We start from the raw sequence: 26,469 nt of genomic DNA on the forward strand, positions 1-26,469 counted from the left end.
CAGAGGATGGTATTATAAAAACATTTCTGTGCAAAGCAGTTAGGAAATTTGACAGTCAAGAGCAAAAAAAAAAAAAAAAACAAAACCAAACAGAAAATATATATATTTGGAACCAGAGCTATTCATTAAACATTAAGCCTCAGTGCCATCTGTCATGACGGTACTCTTACACCATGAAAACAATTAGCAGGAAGCCTACAAATTATCCTAAGTGTCTGACACACAGGTCGCTCAGACTTCGATAAATTACAGACATACTCAGTAACCTACAGCTGCAATCATGGGTGTAGATTTTGTTTGAACTCTAAGCGTCCTCCTCCGGGAAATTTTGAACATCAAACACCTAAATTCCTTTATCCTGGTGAATATGTATGTACCGATTTGTTCCTTTTCTGCATCAATCTATTATGTAAATGTCTTTATGTAAAAGAAAACCCAAAATTCAAGCACCAGATGACAGTTCAAAATATAAATGAACATAATGCAGTCAGGCTCTGAGTCACTGCATGCTGGTCTTAAGTATTTAACTACTGTAGATCTCATTTAATATGATCCCTGCTGAGTCAACACACATTGCCTATAGACTGGATGTACTCTTCTATCCTTTTTTGTGTCTTGTTTGGGGAAGCAATCTCTTTTAACGTGCATGTCGGGCCTACTCCCATCAAGAATAATGAATTTTAATGAATGTATAAACCCCCAGACTTCAACAGTTCATGTGTGTTTAGAATGGGCATTTTCTAAATATCAAAAAGGACGTTTCCCCTCCTCCCTGAAAAGTACGCCCGTCTGTCTGCACCGACAGATTGTATTCACACTATGCAGTACTGCAGCAGAATGTGGGTGAATTTTCTAGATAAAATGGTTTTTGATTGTGCGGTCTGTAGTGACATCTAGTGGCAACGCTTTGGAACTATACTCAGAGTGAAAAACCTCAAGAGTATGCAAGAAAGACTAAATGGGACACATTAATATAACGTTTAAAAAAAAAAAAAGAAAACACAAGTGCAAATATTTCTTATTTAATAGATTTTTGTATTCCCTTGTGGACACAATTGAACATAAATATCGAAACCTAAAAACGTGGATTGCATAAAGCAACACTTGTCGGTAAACAATATCCACAGTGACAACACAGAGGTAACATTTGTCACTTTGCAAACATCTGGAGTTCAAAAGGAGAAATAAAAACTTCAGTACAAAGCAATAAATGGATAAAGGAACATGCTGGTCAAATTTAATTGTCTCCATTCTAATGAAATGTGGTGTTTACAGGCTTGTTTTCTGTTGTGTTGCTTGAACCAGCCAGGAAACACAACTGTTGGTCCATAAAGCTCTGCTTTTTGGATAAAATGATGCCTGTTTTTTTGGTTGTTTTTTTTTTTTAAGTGATCTGATGTCCAAAGCACACACAATCTAAGCAAATATTCTTTCTTTTAATATCGCAATGTAGCTGTTTGCACACTGAAGGAAAAAACTGAGTTAACCACAAATCGTGATGTAAAACAGAAAGTTTAGGGCGACATACATAAGGATGAACATGAAAACACTGAGCACCAAAAGTATAAACACAGGGGGAAGTGCCTGAGTTTGTGGAGCGGCTGTTTATATCACTGTATTGCATACTGATGATAACGTCACACAAATGTACCGTGTTTTAAGCTGGTAGGTTTGATTTTTTTTGTTGTTGTCTGTAATATGCTGCAAAGTCTTGATTTTAAAAGAGCACTAAGTGTCAAATACATGATAATGCTTCTCTTTGAACTGGTCATAATAACATGAGAAGAGGAATGTTACGAGTAATCACCTGTATTGAGGTAAACATACAGTTATGAAAGTACAACTTTTAGCAAAAGGATCATAAAAGCTTGTTTGTATCAGTGTTTATACAAAATAATCACATTTTTGTATCCTTGCAGTTTTTTAAAATGTGAAACACCTACATTTGAGGGCTGCAACTAGTGATTATTTTCATTGTTGTTCATTAATGTGTCGATTTATTCACTTGATTAGTGGTTTGGTTGGTTTTGTCAAAATATATTCAGTTGACTGCTGTAGAAGAATATTCATTTTTCAGAAGCTGTAATCACAGAATTTCTACTTTTTTTTCTTTAAAAAAATATTCAAATCCATTAATCAATTATCAAAAGTGGGGATTAACTTAGTAGTCGAAAAGTTGCAGCTCTCTTGTATGCTGTCTTTGATAAGCGTAGACCAATGCAGTGCCCTCATGTAGCACATCTGGGTCTTTAACAGGTCAAAAGATGATGGTAGGATTAAGTTTAAAAGACAGAAAAGAAAGATCATCATTGGCCCATTAGTCATTACATATTTTTTTTTAAAAAAACAATCACACATGTATGATTTGTACTATTGATTCTATTGACAGCGTCTCTCTGCATAAGTCTAAATTAAACAAGAAAGCTTCTGCAACAAATAAGACGGACTCATCCACAGTTACAGCTGCTACAACTGTGAGGAAAACACGACTACATAGATAAACTACGTCTTCTGGTTCAGTATAAATATAGCTGAGAGTTGTGAGCCCTCCTCGTGTGGTGCCTTTAACATCCACACAGACAGTAGTAAACAAGTAGTTTCTTCTTCTTCTTTTTTTTTTACTCTCATCACATCACACAACATGCACACGTTTTTCTTCTGAGGTGAAGAAATTCAGACAGTTTTTACTGTTTGGTGTTGCTTTAAGCACCCATTTAGTTATACATAAACCATATAGTCCATTTAATCTAATTCACAAAGGTTGCAAGCTCTTTTCAGACCCCTTGTTTCAGTCTCTGTTGATGCTTTAAACTCTGGATGGCAGCATCGGATTAAAGCTTGTAGGTCCCCGGTAGGTCCGTCACGGCACAAACGTCTGAAAGCAGCTCTTGTCTTGAACACAGGTGAAACAAAGCGTTTTAAGTCCGGAGGGGAAGCCAGCGTCCGAGCCCTTCAAAGAACCTCCGTACGTTCATGACGTAGAAGTCGACGTTGTGGGTGAAGTCGGTGCAGATGTTGGAGTAAGTGTCCACCAGGGTGCAGTAGAGCGCGGTGCCTCCGATGCTGATCACCACCGTCACCAGACACAGCAGCAGCAGGATGAGGCAGGAGTCTCCGCCTACCTCATCTACAAGTAAGAACAGGACACATGTTATATATAAATATGTTGACGGAGCCTCCGTAGCGTGCAGATTACATCATCAGTGGTGCATTTTTTTAAAGGAATCCTCCACACTGTTGATGTAAGAACAGTGCTGGTGATTCTCCTGCTTTCTTAATTTGATCAACACACCGGACAGTAAAACAAAAATGCTTTGCACTGTTTGTTGTACCTTGCTCAATGCCGTCATCTGGCTCACTGAAGCGAACTTTGCGTTTGGAGCTCTGTTTAGTCTCAGTATTGTTCGGGGGAGGCAAACCATCCAACGACGCTCTTCTCCTCTTCAGAATAGAGACCAAACCATCCGGAGAGGAGTTCTGAAGGAGACACACAGATGAGAAGAATGAGAACCTTCAGAACCCCAAAACCCACCAGTGGGTTTGAAAGGCATGCAAAAAATGTAAATTTGCACCATTTATCAGTGCAAGAAACTGCAAAAATAGAAGGAATTGTCAGATTTACAAGTTTCCAATAGACATTAAACTCATCATATGTGACATAGGGTTTCATCAGAAATATTAATCAAATTCAAAGTTGTCATATTTCATAAAAATCACAATATTCTACATGTCTCGTTCAAAAGCATGCTGAAAAGTAAGTGTTTGCATCAGATTCTGTTAAAAATAAAAATAAAAAATTGGCTCCTTGGCCCAACCCAAAAAGCCATGACTGACTCAGCTGCAAACAGCAGTCATGGGACAAATATTCAGGGACTTTTCGGCTGAACTGCAGGCTGTGTTTACAGAGAGAAGATAGGAGATTGAGAACAAATCTAAACACACTTGATCAACAAAGTAAGTGCAGCATGGCTAGAAAATGGTATACAAAGCAGCCAGTTGTTGGAAGATATATTCAGCACGGTGAAATATATTCCTGGATGCCTTTAGGTGCTCATTAAGTTTGACTAGCAACCCTGAAGAGACATTCTTGTAGTTCTACATGTATTACAAAACCAATGAAAATATGATTAGGATTATTCACTGTAGGCCTGGCCCAATGTACTTTGTTAAATATAATATATGAAGTGTGCCAGCTTGACTAAATATAAAAATGCAAATAACAAAAAATATCCAGCTCCAAACTTGAATCTGGCTCCTGTACACAGTATGAAGATTGTCCTTTTCCCAAATCCCAATTTGGCATTAATTCATTTGGCATTCTGTGGCCAGAAGACATTATGATAATCATTCATCTTTCTCTGCACCGCTTTAAACATGACCTCAGGAAACATATTTAACAGTGCCAGTACATTTTGCATCTTAGTCATATCCAGTAATTGTATTTCCAAAAGCATCCAAACAGTCACTGATGAAAAAAATCTACTGAAAAACATAAATGGTCAGAAAAGTGACTAAACTTTGTTTTTCTTAACTGCAGGTAAAAAAAATAAATAAATAAAACTATGTTTATTGTAAGAATGGGAACACAAACTAGTGGACTGTTTTCAGGTACATGCAGGGTTTTTCCTGCATAGAGGAATTTTTGGCACCTTCCAGAGGTTTTAGCAAGAGCCAAAGGAAAGTCAATGGTGCCAAAATGATAAGAGAATAAAAACAAAACATACTTTGTAACCCGTGTTGTTAATTGTGGCTTCAGTTATTCAAGGATAAAAGAGATTTTTGTTCGTAAATGGTCAGAAATAACAGGAAAATTCATAGATTTCATCAAATATGATATCACAGACTGATTACCTTTACTGTAGGTGGACAAATAATGTTTATTTTCATGCATAATTACCCCACAAAGGCCCTTTTCTGCCATCGAATGTCTGATTCCGACTAAAAGCCTTTGTTATGTGACACAACTTAAAAGCATAGCTGGTCATTTGGATTTAAATAGGGACGGTAAAATCACAGCATGAAATGCAATAAATGGCATAATCAGTGAACAGGCTCCATTAACAGACTAATGTAAACTGTACATTTGGTCTCCGTCAACCAGCAGCGTTCCAGATGAATTGGAGCTGAGCCACAGAAGCTTGGCTGAGACAAACAGAGAAGAGAGAAAGCACAGGTGCAGCAACTCCAAGTACAAATTATTCTGTGTGTTGGAAAGACTCAGCAGGTCTGACTAATGTTTCAGTTGGAGGTCATGATTAGAGGAGCTCAGTTTTCAAAAGACTCAGAAGTAGAGGAAGGCACTCCTCGCATTAATACTATTATACATTGCAATACAGAGCTTATGCGTGACCTGTTTAGAATCTCTGAACTAACCACAGAGCAGAAACAACCGAGTGCACACTCATATGCTCATACTACTGAAATAGAGTAATCTCTCAAGCTGTCAGCCTCATCTGCTGCTATGATATATAGGTCAATTATTCTGTGAGGTCAGTGGGTCAATAGGATGCTGAACATTGCCCTGGTCAACACATGCAGTTAAATATAGACGTCGTGCAGAGCCACATAAATATTTTATGTATGTATAGAAAAACACAGCAGGGTTTGAGAGTTTAAGATGTGTCCTCATCCTTGTTTACAACAGGCACTTCACTCAGAAATACAACTGTCAAATCCACCATCACGCTAAAGGAAAACAGAATCAATAAAGTTGTTTTTTGCAATTTTTTGCAAACAAATAATCAAAGAAATTCAATTTTTCTTTTTCATGATGTATGCCATTATAAGTTTGTCATACTACACAACAAACATTTCTGAGTTGTCTTTACTTCTAGTCATGGTTATGCTGTTTCCATAGAGGTGCAGGGTTTTATATTGCAGTAAAAAAAAAAAAAATAAGCCCACAGTGAGTAAAAATGCCACTGGAGCAAAGAAACCGGCCAGAAACTGCCCGGAGTTCAGAGGGTTAATGTGCTCTCAGAGGACACAGTGTGGTCTTTTCACATATCGCACCATCAACAGTGATCTATTGTAGAGGCTATAAAGCGGTGCTGCTGGTCACTGTGTTGGCCTGCTGAGGACTGAATGAGCAGAGAGCTGCCACACTAAATGGCTTATTTTGCGAGCTACTCCACTGTGGTTTGACATGTTTCTGAATAAATCCCTGTTCTGTTTACTGTTGTTCATTTTAGTCAAAAGCCCACCAGATGTGTACAAGACTTGTTGCCTCAGCTTGTGCTCATAAAGCAAAACCACTAGTGCAAGTCAGTTATGGAACATTTTGTCAAATTGTGCCTTTAAGTCAGTCAGTGTTATCATGAACTGTCCTTGCTGTTCTGCCCAGCTGGAGTTCATTCCTGCTCTGTGCGCTAATGTTTAATTTCTTAAATTTGTTGCACAATTGTTTAGAGAATGGGGGGACAATGCAATATTTCAAGTAGAAAAACTTGAAAACTCTCATGAAATGTGACACGACATTTACAAAGAAGAAGAGCCCCACCCGGTCAAACCTCCGCTGGATTACGTAACAGCACTGATCCTAAAGCTATCGATGCACGGCCTGCAGCCCGCATCGCTTGTTTTGAAAAGCTCAGATTGCATCCACACCTCGAGGAAGAACCGGGCCCCTTCAGCTCAGTGTTTAAACCACGACGTGAGGTCACAATGCTTGATAATCTAACACATTTGGCTGAAAAGAAATCCCAAGTGTGAGGCCACACCAGTGAACATGGGTGGAGATTTACGATGATCTCACAAAGAGGCCAAAGGGATCATTTATGGGAGTGTCCCGGCAACGTCAAAGAGCTGGTCAGGATGTAAAACAAATGGTTTCTGCAGACGGAAAGAGTAGTGGACAGTGAAAACAGACGAGGGAGGAAGGTAGATGCATGCAGAAGATGACAGACTTACAGAGTGGAGAGGAGAAAGGAAAGAAGCCAGGAAGGACAGATGATCGGGTCATGCAGGGATGCAGAGCAGAGAAAAAATTCTATCATGTTTGCAGTGCATTTACATTTAATACGAGTCAAACTGGATCGTGCTCATCAGGTATTACATCTCTTTGACCAGTAATACTAATCAGGTGCAAAGGCAGATAAAAGTGTATTATTCCTACCCCGTCTGAGTGGGACAGTTTGGCCAGGTCCTTGTCAGAGGCCTGAGGGACTCCTGTCGGCCACTCCACCTTCACCTCCTCCTCCTCCGGAGTGTCCTCACACTGCTCCTCCTCCTCTTCTACTTCCTGTCCTTCCTCATATGTCTCCTCCTCTCCTCCGTCCTCGTCCTCGTGGCCCGTCTGTGGCGACTCTGAGTTCAGGTTTTGCTCTTTTTCTTCATTACAATGTGCTGTTTCAGGATTGTTGACAAGAGTGTCAAAGAAACAAAGGTCATTGGTAGCTGATTAATGGTTATTTCTAAAGTTTTGTTGGATGTAAAATTACTGCATATTGATACAGAGCGTCCATGTGTATTAAAGTGTAGCAAAGTATATTGTAAGACCATCAGTAAATATCTACAATAATGTATCTGTTATATATCACTATCCAATTTCCCATTGTTTAAATAAAAAGCTGCACTTGTAAAATGTAGTGCAGTCACCTTTTATTTTTATTTCAGTGAACCCAAACTGTAATTAAGAGTAATTGATAAGTGATCTCAGACATATTAGTTTGTGGATTTACAGTATCTAGAAGCTAAATGCTGGATTTGGATGAAAAAAGAAAACAGGTAATTTCAAATTTATCAAGCTGAGGTTTTGGTTGGTATGTTAGCTGTCAGTGTTGCAATTAAATTACATTTTAATGACACTAGTTCAAGGGTCCAGACTGACTTCTTACACTGGTTGCACTGGTGCTTGTAGCATTTTTCTTTAGGTGCACCCTTATTTTTCACAAAGCTAACTTCCACACACACTGGGAATGTCTTACCACATTATGTAAAAGATCTTACCCAGTTCTTTTTCTTAACGTGGGACTGAAAAGTTAGTCAAATGTAGCTCTTCTTTGACTATATTACAAACGGTATTACATTTTATTGTAATTTCTGTATCCTGCTCTGGTTTGCTGCTGCCTGGTGCTTTTAAGTGCTTCAGGGAGTTGGGCTACTCTTCTCTTAGTTTCTTGTGCTGTTAAATGTTTCATTTTGGAATGTCAGCCTTGCAACAGCAAAAAGCTCTGCTCCCAGTCATGCTTTGGCTGCGCTTTTTGCAATGAATGGAATGCATAACATTGGCTGATTTATCATGTCAGTGTTTCCCAAAGGTTGAGAGTTTACTGGTGGTGAACGGTGGTGCGGCGTGACCGATTGTGCATGCAAAGACTCCTCAAATTTAGGGGAGGAGAGTGTAAGCCAGGTTGTTTTCTGAAGTTACAGTTTGCAGATGTTCCATGAATGCATCTGAAATATCTGTAGACTAGTCAGCCAGTTCAGCAATTCTGGTAGACAGTTAGTCTGTAGTTTCCACTCAGTTACTGCAGTGCCCACAACTCAGACAGGTGTGGGTCCAAAACTTAGTTTGAGACGAATAATGTGAGATTTACCACAGTTAAAACCAAATAATTGTGTTTACCCGGTCAGGCTGCCCAGAGGCAAACACCTGCAAAATGTTAGGTGCACTAGTGAAACCAATTAAAAAGATTTCTGACCGCAGTCTCAGGCTGGAGGCCTGTAGCTGCTTGTATCCAGGGATGGCAACATCACTCTATCAGCCAGTCATCCTCTTTTGTTCAGACTGAAATACCTCAACTGGACGCATTACTGTCACGTTTTGTACAGACAGACGATGAAACCAACTGACTCTGGCTCCTGACTTTACATGCAATACCACTGTTAGATATTTTCATTTAGGTTAAATGTCTTGACAACTATTGGATGGATTGTTCTGAAATTCAGTAGTCACATTTTTGTCCCTCCAGGGGTAAATTGTAATGATTTTACCGATTGCTTCAGCTTTTCTTCTACTACCATACTTGCCACAAAATTTCAAATTACCAAATACCTAAAAAACTAATAAGGATGTGACTAAACATTCAAAGATTGCTACATTTGCAAGTCATCACCAGAAATAGTTGGTTAAAATAAGTTTGCATTTTGTTATTGTACAGTGCCAGGTAACTGTTGCATCTAATGCCTAGAAAAACATAAAACCAACACAGTTTGGCAGTACTGGAAATTCGCAATTAGATCATGTGTAGGGTTTGTCAGGATAAAGTGGCAAATAACAACTTAACCAGAGCAATGCGAACACTTTCTGCAAAGGCATGGGGACCTTCGTGTGACTCACTGGATCTAGACTTCAAGTATAAACCAGCCATTCCTGCTGTGGCTTTTCACTTTGCTCTTGTCTTCTATTTCTGCTATCAGTGTGTTTGCTATGGGAAACAATGGGGATCTTCGAGCAGCAACCGACAGGTTGAAAATTTCATGTTTTGCTAAAAAAATTGGATCGTACAACAAGGCAGTCTTGTTTCTTTTGATGAATTAACCATTTTAATAGCAGTGCCTGATTCTCTGCATACAAATAGTTCACCCAAACAGTTTCTGCGTATTATTTAGCAGAGGCACCATTGCTGCATGCTGGCCTTAGTTCTGCCCAACACAGTTGATACTGGTTCAAATAATACGAGCAAGCCAGAGTGATTTTTTTCCCCCCATAAAAAACAGACTGATAAACAGGTGCAGTCAGACCATTCTCCAGTGCTGTAGAGCTAGGTCTGGCTATGCAAGACTTTACAGGGCTGTTGTCATTGAGTTGTCATGTTTTGTAGGATATGCATGTTGCAAAGTGCTACACATTTTAGCAGAATTTGAAATACAATTTGGTAATTGAAGAATGTGATTTCAGTTTCGGAGTTTGCATGTTCTCCCCATGCAGCGTGGGTTCTCTCCGGGTTCTCCAGCTTCCTTCCACGCAGTCCAAAAACATGCTGAGGTTAATTGGTGATTCTAAATTGTTTGTAGGTGTGAATGTGAGTGTGCTTGGTTGTCTGTCCCCAAGTGTAGCCCTGTGATAGACTGGTGACCTGTCCAGGGTGTCCCCTGCCTTCACCCTAAGTCGGCTGGGATAGACTCCAGCCCCCTGCGACCCTAGTGAGGATTAAGCGGTGTATAGATAATGGATGGATGGATTTCAGTTTCACATTGCTCTTATATGCCTACAATATTTTTTATTGGACTATGTTTTCCTATTTTCTGCCTTATCAACTCATACAAATTTAAATTTCCCTTCTAATCAACATGAAAATTAGTCATGTAGCAGATTGCAAACATCAAATCCACATGCAAACATTTTAGTATGCAGTTTTAGCTCAGTTCGGCCTCACAGAGCTGTTAGCATGAATGTAGACACAGTCTTGCTTGTTCCTTTGGTACTATTCATAAACACTTGTTTACCTTTTTGTAGTGTCTCATTCTTGGTCTGGATGTCCTTCAGCATTGTGTTCAGCTTGTTCTGTTAAATGAAACGTAGTCAGAAACTGATCATGTAAAAAAAAAAAAAAGCCTGAAATTGAGCAAACATCAACACAAGACGAGAAGGTTCATATAATTTACCTGATCCACACTGATGGATGGTCTGAGTGATGCCAAAGACAGATGGAGGCAAAGAGAAGACAAAAGAGATAAAGATCAGACAGACAGACAGGCCGACAGCAGGAGAAGGAGAGAAGAAAAAGGTCAGACACAGATACTGAACTTATTAAAAGCCTGTCCTAAAAATTCATCAAGCTCTTGCAACAGTATCTGGCATCTATTTTTCCAGTCAAATCAAATCCACCTGCACCAGATGACTGTGGGCTGCAGTGACATACCAAGAGAGTCAAAGCATAGGTGGGAGACAATAGCGTCTGGCATGCAGACTTGTGGTATTTGTCTGTGTCGAGAGGAAATTACTGTCCTGCGGAAATTCTGTTTGTGCCCTGTCAGAAATATTGATTTTCCTATTCATTCTTATGTGGGCCTCTGTCTTCACTGTATCCTCACGCTTTATCAATGTCTTTGCTTGGCTTATGTCTCCTCAATGTGTTCTAATGAGACACAAAGATAGAAGTCGATTAAATTAAAGCAAAACTGGAGCTAAATGGTTCCTGTCTGACAGTGATGAAGGTAATGGGAGGAAATGGTGTGAGAAATACTGAGAGCTGTATGAGTTTCCGGTGTCTGAACATGAGCTGAGGCTTAAGAAAGCTCAGAATCAAAGAGGTAATTACACTAAATGTGTGTATTGATGATGTAGAAATGTTGAAATATGAGGAGAGTCTGCTGCTGTGGATACCTGAGGTGAGTTCTGCAGATCTGGCTCAGCGTCTCGATGTGTTTCTGACTGATGGTATCAGGCTCGTTGGGCAAACTGCTCTCCGAGTCCTTCCTCTCGCTCCACTGGCTTTCTGAGAAAACATACAGAGTGCAGGTTCGCGTCTCTTTATCTCAATATTTCTATTTAGGTTTTTGATAGCTGATAATGGCTGAAAGAGGAAGGAAACAGGTGCATGCAGTACCCCAGTTCTCCTGCAGGGCGGCGAGGTTGGAGAGCAGGCGTTCGTGGTAGAGCTTCTCTAACTGGAGGAACTGGATGGCCCACTGGTCTGTAGCACCACCAGTTAAAGAAACAATGCATGATGCTGCACAGTCAATGGCACTATAAAAATCAGTTGTATGACCCTGGCTGTTGATACTTGTAGGAGTTTCTATGCTATGAGCTGCTTTGACAATACAAATAGCTGAAGCTGTTGAGTTGAAGTAATCCAGCAAGACTGTAAAGATACAAGATTAAAGCTATAAGCACAACATTATCAAGTGCAGCAGGGCTCCTTAAATTTTTCAACATAAATCTATACATGCAGACATATACTTGAACTGCCAGGTGGCAAGTGATGGTGGGGCTTTTCGTAAGCAATAAACCAAAAGCAATTATAAATAAATGAAACGCTGGCTACACAGTAAAAGGCCTCAGCTGGCTCGTAATCCAAAGATCAGTTAGAAGATTGAGTTACTTAGGGCCATTTTATTTTAAATCAGTTTGGGGAACAGCATCAACTAAATAGGTTTAATCAAAGTGAAACAACAACATGTCCATTTGCCAGCTACCATTAAGGATAGAAGCAGATAACCATGTTCAGGAAGCAAGGCAGGCACAGGTATATACTTGTTCAGTATGTTTGTGAATTAACACATTTAGTTCTAGTGTTGGTAGACATTTAACTTTTGGCATATGGAGTATTGTAGCCTTTCCGCTGTTGTAACAGATAATACGCAATGTCTCAGCATCCAGATTAGGATAATGTGTAATAAAGAGTAAGAGAAGAAGGTTTTAAAAGATTATTTTAGAGGCAATATCTGCAAAAAGAATAACCCATTTAACCCATTTGCACAGCTTACAATCACCATATATAAGGAGACTTTTTTTTTTTTTTGGGGCATGGTCTGATTAACTGTGTCCCCTGTCTGTTTGTAAATAAGTATGAGCATGCCCCTGATGCCCCTGTCCAGGATTTGTGCCTGCATTTGGACCCCACTCAGTCACTTTGGGGTATTTTCAATACGCTGCATTTTAAATACAAATGTGTAGACAACAGATGTCAGTGTTCTGCTCTCACCTTTTTGTTTAGTTAGGAACTCCGTGCAGGATTAGATTTTTAGTTCTTTTGTTGTTAATATAGACCCAGTAAAGGAGTTTAAAACTTCTAATTAGTTTTGCGTTTATGTTAATGTCCTTTACTTGAGGATCATCCGCTGCCCTTTTGTGATCTGTATTGATTTGTCTTGTCACTCGAATAACATACCTCTTATTATTATATATTCAACTTTTGCACAGCCATGACTATTAGGTTGTTTTTGTGTTACTTCCTTTTCCCGTAGTGAACCAGGCCATAACAACACAACAGTAAACAAACATTCAAAGCCACAGTGTAATCTGAAGCTCTGTAAGCTATATTGAAGAAAATGGCTATAATGCTAAAAGGAATGTTTTGTTAAATGGTTCAGGTTGTGGCATTCTGTTGCTGAGGCAGAACGTTCATATCATTCGATTAAAAATGTTTCCTTGTTCGACAGACTGCAGTGCTTTTGCTGCTGGGCGTGTTTCTCTTTCTGACTCACAAATCCTCTCTTCCTATACATTAGGAATTCTATCTGTCTCTTTCTCCCCCGTCAAATGCAAACACATAAACACAAACCATCCTCCCCCTTTGCAGCACAACAGGCCGACAGCTGTTGCCAGGGAAACAGCACAAACAGCGCCAGAGGAAACTACTACTGCAAGCCCTTAGGGCTTTGAGCCAAAGTATGGGGAACACCCAGTGCCTGAGAGGCGAATGAGAAGATGGAAAACAACAACAATAAGACAGATAAAGATGTGGCTCGACAGCCCGAGAAATGAGAAAACAGACAAGTGACAGAAGTTTGTTTGGCCTCTCACATTCTGATTTCCACTTTTAGATAGCAGAGGAGTATTAGTTCTGTCACTGTAAGTTTCAAATCTAAACATTGTGGTCCTCATTAGAGTAGAAAAAGAAGAAACAGCAAGCTCGTTTGAGAACCGGACTTGCACAGAATTGATCGCTATCAGATGCGTGTCAGACTTGATCTCAACTTTTTCTGATGTCATGCAAACAGGCAACGATCAAGGCGACTGCAGGCTTTTGAGTCTTTCACCAGAGCTGGTCTCCACTGGCTGCACAGCCTCAGGGCATGATGGGAAACGCCTGGCTCTCCACTGATCTATTGATCCGATTGATTTAGATGTTGACGCAATAAGCCGTTTAAAAGAAACTTCATTTTCTTCAGTTGCAGAGATTTAGATTTTATTAGTCTGTTGTGTTATCAGAGTAAATGTGTCGTTGATGTTGATGTTTATCAGTCAGAGAAGCTGAATACATTCACATTGCAGATCATACGTTGCATACAAAACATCACAGTTCTAGTTTATTGTGGATTGGACTGATTCATTTCTATAAGTATTAAACAAGAAAATGTATATTAAGTGTAACATGGGGATTCTTAAAATAGCATCTGTACAGATGTTTAAGGCCTGATAGTCTGAGTATCTGACAGACCAATAATGGAAGCTGCTGTCTTTCTTTTAACTGTATGTGAATGTTTATTTATGGTGATTTATGTTTTTTGAAAGGGACAGGTCTACTAAGCTGATTCACAGTTTCTTTAATGAGTATTCCCCAAACTGTGCATACAACAACTATCTGCTGTTTTTTACCAGTCGGATTTTGTATGGGTGAGTGGCAAAGAGAAAGCTGCTGTTGATAAAACTTACATTAAATTGTTGACTAGAGCTTATCAGAAGGGATGTGGGCGACTACACCAGCCGTTAGATTGGACACTATGTTTGCCAGACACTAAAAGCTGCACATCATCACAAACATATCATCCCCACCGTGAAGCATGGTGGTGGCAGCATCATGATGCGTGGATGCTTCTTTGCGGCAGGCCCCGGAAGGCTCATAAAGGTAGACGGTATAATGAATGCAGCAAAGTGTAAGGAAATCCTGGGTGAAAGAGAACTGAGACTTTTGAGAATACTTGTTTTCCAACAAAACAGTGAACTGAAGCATGCAGCCAAAGCTACACAGAAATAGTTTTAACGACCACAAGGTGAATGTCCTGCAGTGGCCGAGTCAGAGCCTGGAACTCCATCTGAGAATTTGTGGCTGGACATGAAAAGAGCTGTTCACTCACCGTCCCTATGTAAACTGACAGAGTTTGTGCAGTTTTCCAAAGAAAAGGGACTAAAACTTCAATGTCCAGATGTACAAGGCTGATTGAGACCTATTCGGCTCAGTGCTGTAATTGTGGCCAAAGGTGCATCTACTAAATACTGACTTAAAGGAGGTTAAGACCTAAACAACTGCTCATTTCACACTTTACATTTTTAATTAATTTAATTACTTTATAGAAATGTGTTTTCACTTTGACATGAGTCTTTTTTTTCCAGCCCTTCCAGTTATGACAAGGCATTCTATTAAAACTCTACCGTTTATGATCTCTGTTTTTGGTTCAGTCTCCATTTTACAGTAATTCTCATGTAAATCCACTTTGTATATACTGTGCCTATAAAAAAAACATTCCCCTGTGTACAAACTGATATGTGCGTCTGATAACATTTTAATAAATCGCTGTGTTTCTGTATCTTCCTGAACAGGCTGAAGGCTGTTGGAAACCGTCTGACTCGACTGCTGACTTTTAACACCGCCTCCTGCTGCTGCCACCTGCTCTCATCCACTTTCCAGGCGAGGTGCAGTTCATCTCTAACCAGCCTAACAACTTGTAAATCCATAAATCTGAGGACCTTCGCCAAAGGTAAAGCCTCAAATGAGACAGGCGCACCGACAGCACAAAGTTCATCTCCCACTCCTACGTCTTATTTTATCATCGCATGTCCCAGCGTGCCTGAGTCACGACTCAGCTGGAAAATACCGGTGACTAGCGAATGTCACAATGCATTAAGGACATGAGGTCACTGTGCACTCGGAAGGATACAGTCCTCTTTGAGCGAGTAGGCCTCTGCAATCTGAAAAAAAAAAAAAGATAATTGATTAAACAAGAGGTACAGTTTTGCTGATTGACAGTGAGGTTCACCATGAAACATTACCGTTAACCTGTGAAGCATCAGAGCACACCTCCATGCGCAGAAAATGTAATCAAACGCTCGTTAATGTGTTCAGTGAAATGTTTGAAATTCACCAAATTCCTTCAAAGATGCGGATCACATGGTGGTGTCATACTGGGAACCACAACCCAGCAGACAACCTGTGAGACCCGGAGTCACATGAAACTACTTATGGTCTGAATTAACAGTCTCTGGAGGTTTTTTTTTCCCATCCAGATGCTTTAATCTTCACATCCACCACCAGCAGACGACATAATTTACTGGTAGTCTGCTCCCTAACATATTATTTTTTAATTCCACGGTGCCACTTAGTTTTAGGGTTGCAACTACTGATTATTTTCATTATACATAATAAATGGGTTGCAGACATCACAATAATAACATCGTGATTTTAATTTCCCAAAGCGGAAAAATGATTTTTTGCTTGTTTTGTTAGTTCCAAACTATTAAATGTGCGATTATATATGCATCAAAGAAAGCATCCATTTTTGATAACATTTATCCAACAAAGTAAGAGAAGAGTTTGGCATTTCTGGGTGAAAAATAAAACTATTAATTTTCTCTTAATCAGCAAACTAAATGAATGAATCCACTAATCATTTCAGCTCCAGTTACTTTGAAGTTGTTGTTTGGATCATGACTTTACAACTGTTAAGATAAAGATGATCTATGTGTCAGCATTTCTATGAACTTGCTTCTGTCAGGGCTAAATAGAAGAACAATAAACAGGAAAATAATGAGCTTCGGGCTTAGTATGAAAACAGACCACTTGTTTAAGAAACAAAGCTGAACAACAATGACATTTTCTCACAATGTGCATGACGCTCTGTATGTTGGGTTGAAAAGAAATCCACAGACTGAAACAACAGACTGAATATTTCAGCTATTTCACATAATAATGGGCAGATTTTGTGCTGATTGGCCCTTCGAGACATGAAAAAGGTCCCTTTTCTTGCCTTGCAATAAGACACTCCACCCTTCACAGCCAGAAATGCTTTGTTCACACTTGTCTCGCATCTTTTTTAGCAACATTTTGCAGGTAAACTGGGTCTTAAGTGCTGCTGGTGGTTAAACTACACGTCTGTTGATGCTGGAGATGAATAGAGGCTGTCTAAAAGCCTTTTCAAAACAGCTAATACACAATATTTTTCAGAACCATATAAGGAAATTTTATCAGGTTATCTATCAGAACATACTGAAATAATCCATCCGTGACAGTGGGATCCTTCTGGAAACACATGTGGTAATTTCAATGGCATTCTTTTTTCAGCTGTGTTTGATTTTATAGCTGCATCCATCATAACCACAGTTTACAAGAGTCAAAAATACCATCATAGGCTCACGTGCAAATCTACACGAATGTTCACATTGATAAATATTTAGTATTTCGAGACACGCAGACTTTTTTTTTTCTTTTCATTTGCCTGACTTATTCTTTTAGATATTGTTTTAGACATCTGAATTGAGGCCATAAAAAATTTCTGTGCACCAAAATAGCAGGTGGGAGCATCTGCGACCAAATATGGAGCTTCATTTCCAACAGAGGAAGAAAGACACTGATCATATTTGTGCTCAAAGTAGGTGTCTTGTAGTTATGTGCAGCATCACTCACATCAGCAGAAATTCTTTGTAAGTGGATTCAATTTGTCAAAACAATTCTAAAAATGTGTCTTACAGGAACACGTCATATAACTGCTTTTCCCTTTTTAGTATTTAAAGCAAAACCGCTTCCCCTTTGTTCAATGATTAATGCAGTTGGCAGCAGTGCAAAGTAAACTACAAGCTCCTCAATGCACTGCAACAGTTGAGACAAATTAATCATACTGTTCAGAAATAATGCAGCATCAAACCACTGTGCTGCGATCCTTTTTCAACTAAACTGTATTTATCACACTTGTAATTAGCAGGTCTGTTCAACGCCATGATTGTGATCTGAGGCAGAGGGTTGCCAGTTCAAGTCCCTGCACCTGCAACTTAATGTTCCTCTTCTGCTTCACTATCTTCTTCTTTCAGCAATTCTTTTACACTTTGGAACAGCAGGCCTCGTTAAATCATAAATCAGGTCATATCTCAGTGCATGTGATCGTCTAGCAAGCTATTTTGATGCATTTTGGAAACGCCAGCTTTGCTATATTTGTCTCCGTGAACACAAAAAAAAACCACAGACTTTGCAAACAGGGCGCAGAGAATGACTGCCACACCGAAACAAACGTATTGTAGATGTACACAAACATGTATCGATGCACACACACACACACCCACACATGCAGCCTTTCTGTCAGACTAAATAAAGATGCACTGTATTCCCGGTGGATTCAGGAGAAAATATCCCTCACAATTTCTCTGACGCTCAACACACACACAGACACACACCTGGTGCAGAGAGTGTGGCAGCAGCGTGTAGTCGCTGTTTTCTCCGAGGGACTGCAGCGAGGCCAGCAGCTCGGGACTGAGGCCCTGCGCTCCATCTCTGGAGACGCTCCCTGGAAACATGGAGCACAAACAAATCAAATACATCTAATGTTTGAGTGTTTATATTCCAGTCACCTGCAGAATCATTGAAGTGTAAACTCTGATCGCAGTGTCTTTGCTGTAGAGATTTTCTCAGTCGTTGGTGTGATCAGTCAAAGAAATGTATTGGTATGAAAATCCTTTTTTTTTAACCAGCTTAACAAGTTTAAAAGGCATGAGCATCTACCAGGCTGTGGAAGTCAAACAAAGAGATGTTAGTGGTTGCAATACAGGAAATGTAGGATCTAGAAGTGTTGCAGTTTGACTCATATATGCTCCTAAAAATCTAAATATCTTATCCTTTTTTTGTAATTGCAATAGTTTTCACTATTCTTAGACATAGTTCAAACGTTTGTTTGTTAGATGGCAGCCTTCATGACACTCTGGAGTACATACAACAAACATAAAGCTTATCCAGCAGACTGTTAGATTAGTTTAGCACACAGACTGGAAGCATGGTGAGACAGTGAGCCTGGTTTGCTTTAAAGGCATCCAAGGACTATTATTTCTTGACTAATTAGCTGTTTGTCTTTTCAGACATGAGATGCAGCATTGCTGCTTCATCAGTCTGTTAAAGTGACAACATTCTGTCATTCATCTCTTTTATGTTAATATTCCTCACAGCTCCATTCAGACATGCCCGCCACAGTGACAGAGAGCCGTGGTAGAAAGCCATGATGCAATATTTGTAATTCACGCTAGACTGGACAATACATCAGGGGATTTATAATAATAAACGAATAAATATAAGTCTAAATTTAAACTAACAGCAAGATTATCAACCTGTCCAAATAACTTATGTTCTTGTTTATGTATAATTTCCTGAACACTGATAATTATTGCTCATAATCTCACAACTACTTTACTAAAAATATCCTGACAGCTGAAATGGAGCTCAGGACTCAAACCAAAGACAGGCGCTACATAACAAATGGTTTAACTGCAACCTGTTTGAAGTGAAGAAAAGTCCAGAATGTCATTCACTATTAGATTCTGAGTGCTACTTTGTAAATATAAGTTTCTAATGAAGTTATTGCTGTTGTTCCAAGTGCACAAATGTGTGTAACGCTCCCGCTTTGGAGACGCTCATATGATCGCACTGCTGTATTTAATAAACTCAGAGGAAAGACTCCTACAAACTGCTGGAAGCAACAAACTGAACTTCAGCTCCTGTTGATGTCAAGTAGTGAAAAACACAGATTCCATTCTTTATGGGTGACTTGTTACAGATTCTGTCTTCATCACTGCAAAGTTTTATTTTATGGGCATTTCCGTTTGTAACAGAAGTGAAATTATAGAGCACAGTGAATAGGAGAGATATGTCTTTTATGCTCTGTTTGATGTTTTAGGACTGATACCGGAGAGAAAGCCTTCCCTAAATCACTTCACACAACTCAAAGCACGTCACTTGTACATGTTGTTCAGACTTGTGCTTTACTGAAAATGTTACTATAGGTACATCGTAGTGAGATTGCAACTTCTATGGAAAAGTTGCCAAGGTCAGACATGAAGCTGAGGCACTCAGATGCAGTCAGATTAATGGAAAGGAGTACATGTCTAAAAGATGCTTTTGTTACCTTTGGATAGAGCCAATCAAGCAGTTTCTGAGTCTTTATGCTGACCATTTAACCATTTCCATGCTAGCTACATACAGCATTTACCATACAGATGTAAACGTGGGGTCAGTATTCTCCTCTAGCTGGAGTAAAGCAAATAAGAATATTTCCCCAAATCCTAAACAGTTCCATTAACCAGCTTAAAATAACAACAACAACAACAAGTCCTACTGCAGCACAAACTGTGTCTTTTGGGTACAAAAAGACACTCAATAAAGTAAATGATTACATTTCAGAGTCAAGTCTTGGTTTACATGTAGGATAAGATTCAGTTTGTGGTGATTCTCAATGAAATGAATGTAAATCGGTGTGTGTGAGGGGGTGGTGTGTGTCATTAGCAGATACGGTACACGTTAAAGCCAACTGACAGATATCAGCAGGTTGCCATCAGTGGCAGGCTGTGAGCCCCTCGCCTGCCACCGTCACTGTGACAATTAGTCACGATTAGCTGGAGCTCCACGGTGCAACTCTTACATAACTCCAGCTGTATAGCACATTACAAACATCCAAGAGTATTGGCCGTGGCTTCCTTACAGCTTAGTATCATCCTGATCATCTTAAGCTCTGCTTTTTCCAGCAAAGTATTACAGTTTGTGGAGGAACCGTGGCCCGCAGATGGACGACAGGCTTTGAGTTCAATCAGTGGCACAGATTGTGTACTGTGTCTCTACTGTGCTTTGAGATTAATAAAGTCAGCCCAGGGTTGTTTAAAGAAGATAAAACTATCTCTGCGAGGCATTTTATTTAATGAGTAATACAGTTTTAGTGTTACCACCCACATCAGCTGATACTGCACAAAAAGCTAAAGTCCCGAAGGTGCACACATTTTAAAAACACACAGCATTTGCATATTTTGTACAAAAATATAAAAAAGTATTTTACCTGTGGCACTATCGATGAACAACCCCTCTTCTTTTTGTGTATCCCCAGTTTCAGGACCTTTAGGTGGGCTGGTGTTTTTGTTACCCATCACCTCTGCCACTGCAGCAGTTTTCTCCTCCAGGTTCCTCAAAAGCTGCTAAGACCCTCCAGTGGGTTATGGTCGGGTCTCTCTTTCTTCTTTTTTTTTTTCCAGGCCCTCACTGGAAAAACATTAATTGCGTCTGACCTTTATCAAAGTACTTCCTTTTAGGAGAGATAAGCAAATTACTTGGGAAAGTTTGTGCCGCTTTAAGCTCCGGGAAAAGATTGAAGAGAGCCTTGAACTCAGGAGAGCGAAGTCTCAGCAGGTTTGGTTTGTGATCACTTTTGGCAGAGCATGTGATTTAATCCTCCATCTCCTCTCCTGGGTGGCCAAGAACAGAGACGTTTGAAATGTTCACCACAGCACACGACGGCAGGGTTGTGGAGGATGTAGTTCCCAGCACTTGCAGGCTTTTTGCAGCCCTGCGCGGTTTATTGTTGCTTTTTCTCTTCGCTTTTAAACGCAGAATTCAGTGGAGCCTCCGTTCCTCGTCTCCAGCAAGCTGTCAAGAAAATTAAGTACATTTTTTAAAAAGAACATAACATATGCCTCGCTCATGCAGTGTGTTCTGAGAAGCACCAGAGAGACAAACAAGAGGGTGGGATGCAAAGAAAAGCAGCATTGCTGGTGAAATGGCAGTTATGTCATTGACTAAATGGGATGTCTTTGTGTTGAAACCATGACTGCCAACTGAGGCATGACAGAGTGCTCCGTCCTGAATGACTCTCGGGTTGAAAATAACTTCATAAATGACTGCGTAGTACCTCCAACAGAAAGGGCATTTTTGAACTTTGGATTTTTGCAGGCTTTTTCAGAGAATATTTCACAAAATATTTTAGTGAACCATGAATGTTTGGACAAAATGTGCTGTTATTCTATCAAATATTTAAGCATTTCAGTTACTGAAACAAACAGCAAACATTCACATACTTGATGCCACGGCACAAGCTTAACTAGAAAGTCATGATTTGCAAATTTTCCACTATTTTCTGGCACATTAACGACTTAATGGTTAATTATATAAAACTGAATAATTGATCTAGAAAAAAAATATTTAATACAATTGAAAACTATTACGAACTCACATAAATAGAGGTCTGAAGACAATTATTTGATGAGAGTTAAGCTTCAAAGTGTTATATCTGTTTAAATTTCTGCCTCCACACCAAGGAAGAAGCTTCAGAGCTGAACAATGAAGCCAATGTAGACGTGCCAAAACTGCAGTTCCTTGAATGTCCACTTGAGGCTGCTTTAAAACAGTCAATCCCCACAGATCTCTATGTTTAAACGGCCAACTTAACAGCAGAAATAAACATGTCTACAGCCTGAAACAAATAACAGTTTTAGTCTCTAGAGCTAATTCACTCATTTGTGACAACCGTACGGGTGTAAATTTTCATGCAACTCAGCAGTTTTCATTTGCATTAAGGCTTTAAGTTATTCTCATTTTTGGATAAGCGAGGACTTAGGAGGAATCTAGCCTGACTCACCTGATCTAGATGTCTAGTATAAACCTGCCATTTTCTGTTCATGTCATGTCTCCGTCCCCTCTGCAATCAATGTCATTTTTTAAAAAGTTACGGTCACTACAGCAAAAAAGAACAACCACCTCCAGGCAGCATCCCACCACACTGACGATTTCAGATTTTTCACTGTCTTTGAATAAACGCCATCACTGTATCCTGTTCTTAGCCCCACCCAGGATAATTCTGATTGGTTTAAAGAAATACAAACACGCCAGAGCTTTTCCCCCCCGTCTATAGTAGAATAAGCATGACCTGGCTACGTGAAACCAGGAGAAGTCAAGTAATGCCAAGATGGCAACTGTGGGAGCAATATATCTAGAATTTGGTACCAACGTTTACTTGGTTTCAAGCATGAACTGATTACGTTTTGGTGGTCCTCACAAAACACATTTTTGGCCACACTTAAAGTAGTCATACGCTAATTACGACAACATTTCTCACAAATGTGTGAGACTTTCGCTACATTGAACGCATAGCATGTTCGGACTATTTGCGGAGCGGATGTACCGTAGAATATGTTTTGTTACTGGCTACACCTGCAGCGCACACACAGGTGTAGGGTTGTAGAAAAACAAGAAGGTGAGCTCTCGTTTTTGGGATGTTGTGTCCTTAGTTGTCCCAGCACAGCTATTACAGTTTTTTTTTTACTGACTTTGTAGAATATCTGAATCATATTATCATCTACAGACGACATGAGGCTCTATAAGAGATAAAGTGCAAAACTCGGCAAATACTCGTAAAATTGACGCCATCAATGTGATCAAGACCCTGACTTATTTTGTGTATACAAGTGGTTTAATTTTAAAATAATATAGACACTTTATGGGTTGCAAGGTGGCGCAGTTGGTTAGCACCGTTGCCTCGCAGCAAGAAGGTCGCTGGTTCGCGTCCCGGTGGGGACACCGGAATCTTTCTGCGTGGAGTTTACATGTTCTCCCTGTGCAGTGTGGGTTCTCTCCGGGTTCTCCGGCTTCCTCCCACACAGTCTAAAAACACATTGAAGTTAATTGGTGATTCTAAATTGTCCGTAGGAATGAATGTGAGTGTGCTTGGTTCTCTGTCTCTAAATGTAGCCCTGTGATAGACTGGTGACCTGTCCAGGTGAACCTGCCTTCACCCTGAGTCAGCTGGGATAGACTCCAGCCCCCCACGACCCTAGTGAGGATTAAGCGGTGTATAGATAATGGATGGATGGATGGATAGACACTTTATGACCCATTTCTGTGTAAAAAGGGCTGTACAACATAGAAATAGAAGACTGGCCTGTCTTTACATTTGCAAAGTACATTTCTGCAGAGCATATGCACCACTTTTATTGATTATAGTTCAAGTGTAGGGTTGCAGCCGCTGCCCCATGAACAATCCGCTTATGTTCATTTGTTTATTGTAACCACAGCGTAATAGGAGAAAATAATGAACTGACTGTATTTTAGATCCAAAAGGTCAAAGATCAAGTCCAGACAGATATGGATTTAAATTGCACTTTGTCTAGTTGGTGAAGGCTGACATCCACAAGGCAGGGATTCTAGTTTCATCATTTTATCTTAGTCCCAGCAGACTTAGTGCTCTCTGTAAGTTGTAGAAACCGTCTGTTCAGTTATCTTCCAAAAGTCAGCACCTAATGATGCAATAGTGAAGCTCAAGACAACTATTCAGATGACATAGTGGGTGAACGTTCCAAATACATGAATCTCAAATTACAGGCCTCAAGCTGATGTTTTTATCCTGATTAACAAGACCAGGATTTAGTGTTTGACCTAAAGGCTTTTCACAGCAAGTTCACAAAGGTCCACCTGTAACTGTTGACACAAGGCTGACATTAGAGGAGGAATGACCTTTGGCAGATCAGTCACTCTAACCTCTAGCCAGGCCCGTCACTATAATTATTATCCAGAGAAACCACACACACACACACTGCTATCAAGACTCACGGTGTTTTGTTTTCCTTGCATTACAGTTTTAGAGATTTTCCCAGTTTTTGTGTGTCCATCTGTTCAAATCACAAGTGGTGCAGTTTTACACACCAGCTTCTCTCCAAACTCACAAAAAACAACCTGTCTTCCTTCCTCTCACCGTAGGTTGACTGTGTTGGCCGTAGAGCTGCAGATAAATCTATTTCCACCTCATGAAACTTAGATTTTCAGCCTGACTGGTCAGAGGGTGTGAAGGCTGTGCGATAATATGCGTTCACGCGGCATGTTAGCCGTCATGTGAGCGTTATGAATTCTGCAACATGGAATGTGACACAAAGTACAAACGCCAGGAGCAGCGACTGACTCAGGACGTGTAGCATGAAATGCAGAATGGTGCAGGAGCTCTGTGTGAACTGCTCTAGAGCATGCTGTGCTATTACGGTCTTTTCTAGACGGTAATCTAGTTAGCTTAGCATGTTAACTGATGAGGAACAACTAGCATGACTCTGTCCAAAGGTATCTGACTGCTGCTCCACCAACTAAGAAACAATCCAGGACATAACCTGCTGGACAACACACATGAACATTTCCACAAATATACGTTTGATGCTGACATTGTTAACATCCTGGTTTTTGACAGTTAACATGTAAAATGATACCAGATATCTGTAAGTTCACAAAACAGGGAAAATCTGTAAATAACAATCAATTTTTTTAACCATTTTAAAATGAATTAGTTGAGAAAATACCTAGATTAATTTTTAAAAAATGAAAACAAAAGTAATTAGTTGCTGTCACAATTAATGGATTTTGTTTTATGTAGCACTAATAAAAAAATGTAAAAACAAAAACAAAAAACAGGGAAAATCTGGCAAAATCCACAAAAAATATGGAAAAAATTATGCAATACTGCAACATTTAAACACTGGGAAATGCATTGTTTTCTGCTATTTTAGTAGATGTTACTTACAGTTTAACAAAACAAGAAAATACTGTAAAATAACAGTTATTTAACATTTTTAAATTGTCAATAAACAATTTTTTTCTTTCAAAGAATTTGAATATCTGGAAAGTTTTTTTTATTAAAATATAATAAAAAGCTTAAATTAATGGTCAAACACTGTAAAAAATAAAAATTAAAAAATTGCCTTTTGCAAAATTTCAGCCTGTTTGTAACAGTTAACATTCAAGTTTAATTATTTATTTTCTGTGATTTTACTGGATATTATTTGTAATTTAACAAAAAAAAAGCAAAAACCTGTAAAATTACTGTTTTCCATTTTTAAATCCTCAATAAACAATTTTTATTTCAAATAATTTTAATTTTAATTAAAATATTTTATATTTTTTCGGATAAAAAAAAATACAGTAAAACAGCTTAGGCTTATGGTCAAATGCTGTAAAAGAATAAATTACCTTTTGCAAAATTGCAACCTGTCTTTAAGTTTTTCTGTGATTTTACTGGATTTTATTTGTAATTTAACAAATAAGCAAAAACCTGTAAAACAACAGTAAATTGTTCCTTTTTTAAAAAGTGTCTATAAATATGCAACTCGCTGCTGTGTTTTGGTTTCTTTATTCTGTTTGGCGGTTTCTTTTTCTTTTTCTTTTTCTTTTTATATTTGATTGGATGTCACACATGTGGGTGGCCGGCTGTGCGTGCGTGTGCACGTGTCTCTGACGCTCGGTTTCGTGCACACCGAAACCTCCTAAAACGTTACATTTTCAGCCTGTTTCACGTTTCTACCGGTCTCCCTCGTTTGGATCTCTCATCTCACGCACATAAAAACGGACCGAGCAGTAAAAACGCACCGCAGCATCTCTGACCGACGAGTCGCTGGTCGAGTTCATCGCCCTCAGATTCCCACAACACTCTGTACTTGTTGTTTTTAGCAGTGGCACCTTGTTTAAACCCTGTCTGTCATCAATAACGTGCAGTTAAAGCATGAAAACATCCAGTTTAACGCGAGTTAATGTGATCAGAGCAGCCAGAGGACGGGTGGATGGATGGATGGATGGATGTACTCACAGCTGGAGGAGCTTTCCGGCTGAACATCGACGCCTCCGAACAGCGTCTCGGTGTTTTCGTCCTGCAGCAGGATCCGCACAAACCTCACTCTGTCATCCGTCCTCCGTCCCTCACACTCTCTCATGCTTGTTGTTTACGGTCCAATCCGGGGATTTTCCTGTTTCTACCTCATTGCAAAAAAAGAAAAAGAATCTATATTCCTCCACGGCATGTTATTTATTTCCCTGCAGCTCCGGCGGTCTTGGCCGCCATCTCCTGGCAGATGTGCAGCACTGGCTGCTGCCCGGGAGTCTT

General features: G+C 39.6%; 1 protein-coding gene across 1 annotated transcript; it reads right to left on the minus strand.

Moving 5' to 3' along the window:
* Positions 1-1,006: 1,006 nt before the first annotated feature.
* On the minus strand, positions 1,007-26,287 carry LOC103373900 (consortin-like). Its single transcript, XM_008303906.1, has 11 exons — positions 26,176-26,287; positions 20,626-21,209; positions 17,990-18,099; positions 15,487-15,517; positions 11,493-11,579; positions 11,270-11,381; positions 10,549-10,570; positions 10,390-10,447; positions 7,115-7,344; positions 3,333-3,477; positions 1,007-3,127 (listed from the first exon to the last, which is right to left on the minus strand). Exons 2-11 carry the CDS (start codon positions 20,711-20,713, stop codon positions 2,919-2,921), a joined length of 1,092 nt encoding a protein of 363 aa, XP_008302128.1. The 5' UTR covers positions 20,714-21,209; positions 26,176-26,287; the 3' UTR covers positions 1,007-2,918.
* Positions 26,288-26,469: the final 182 nt, after the last annotated feature.

The sequence above is a fragment of the Stegastes partitus genome, unplaced genomic scaffold, assembly GCF_000690725.1.
Source record: "Stegastes partitus isolate 25-593 unplaced genomic scaffold, Stegastes_partitus-1.0.2 Scaffold2095, whole genome shotgun sequence".
NCBI lineage: Eukaryota > Metazoa > Chordata > Actinopteri > Pomacentridae > Stegastes > Stegastes partitus.

Bases quoted from the DNA above. Each gene is read 5' to 3' on its own strand.
- LOC103373900 (XM_008303906.1), bottom strand. From the start codon at position 20,713: ATGGGTAACAAAAACACCAGCCCACCTAAAGGTCCTGAAACTGGGGAT. The intron at 11,382-11,492 runs GTACTGCATGCA...ATGTTTTCTCAG, and splicing joins CGCCCTGCAGGAGAACTGGG to AAAGCCAGTGGAGCGAGAGG. The intron at 3,478-7,114 runs GTAGGAATAATA...TGTCTCCTTCAG, and splicing joins AACTGTCCCACTCAGACGGG to AACTCCTCTCCGGATGGTTT.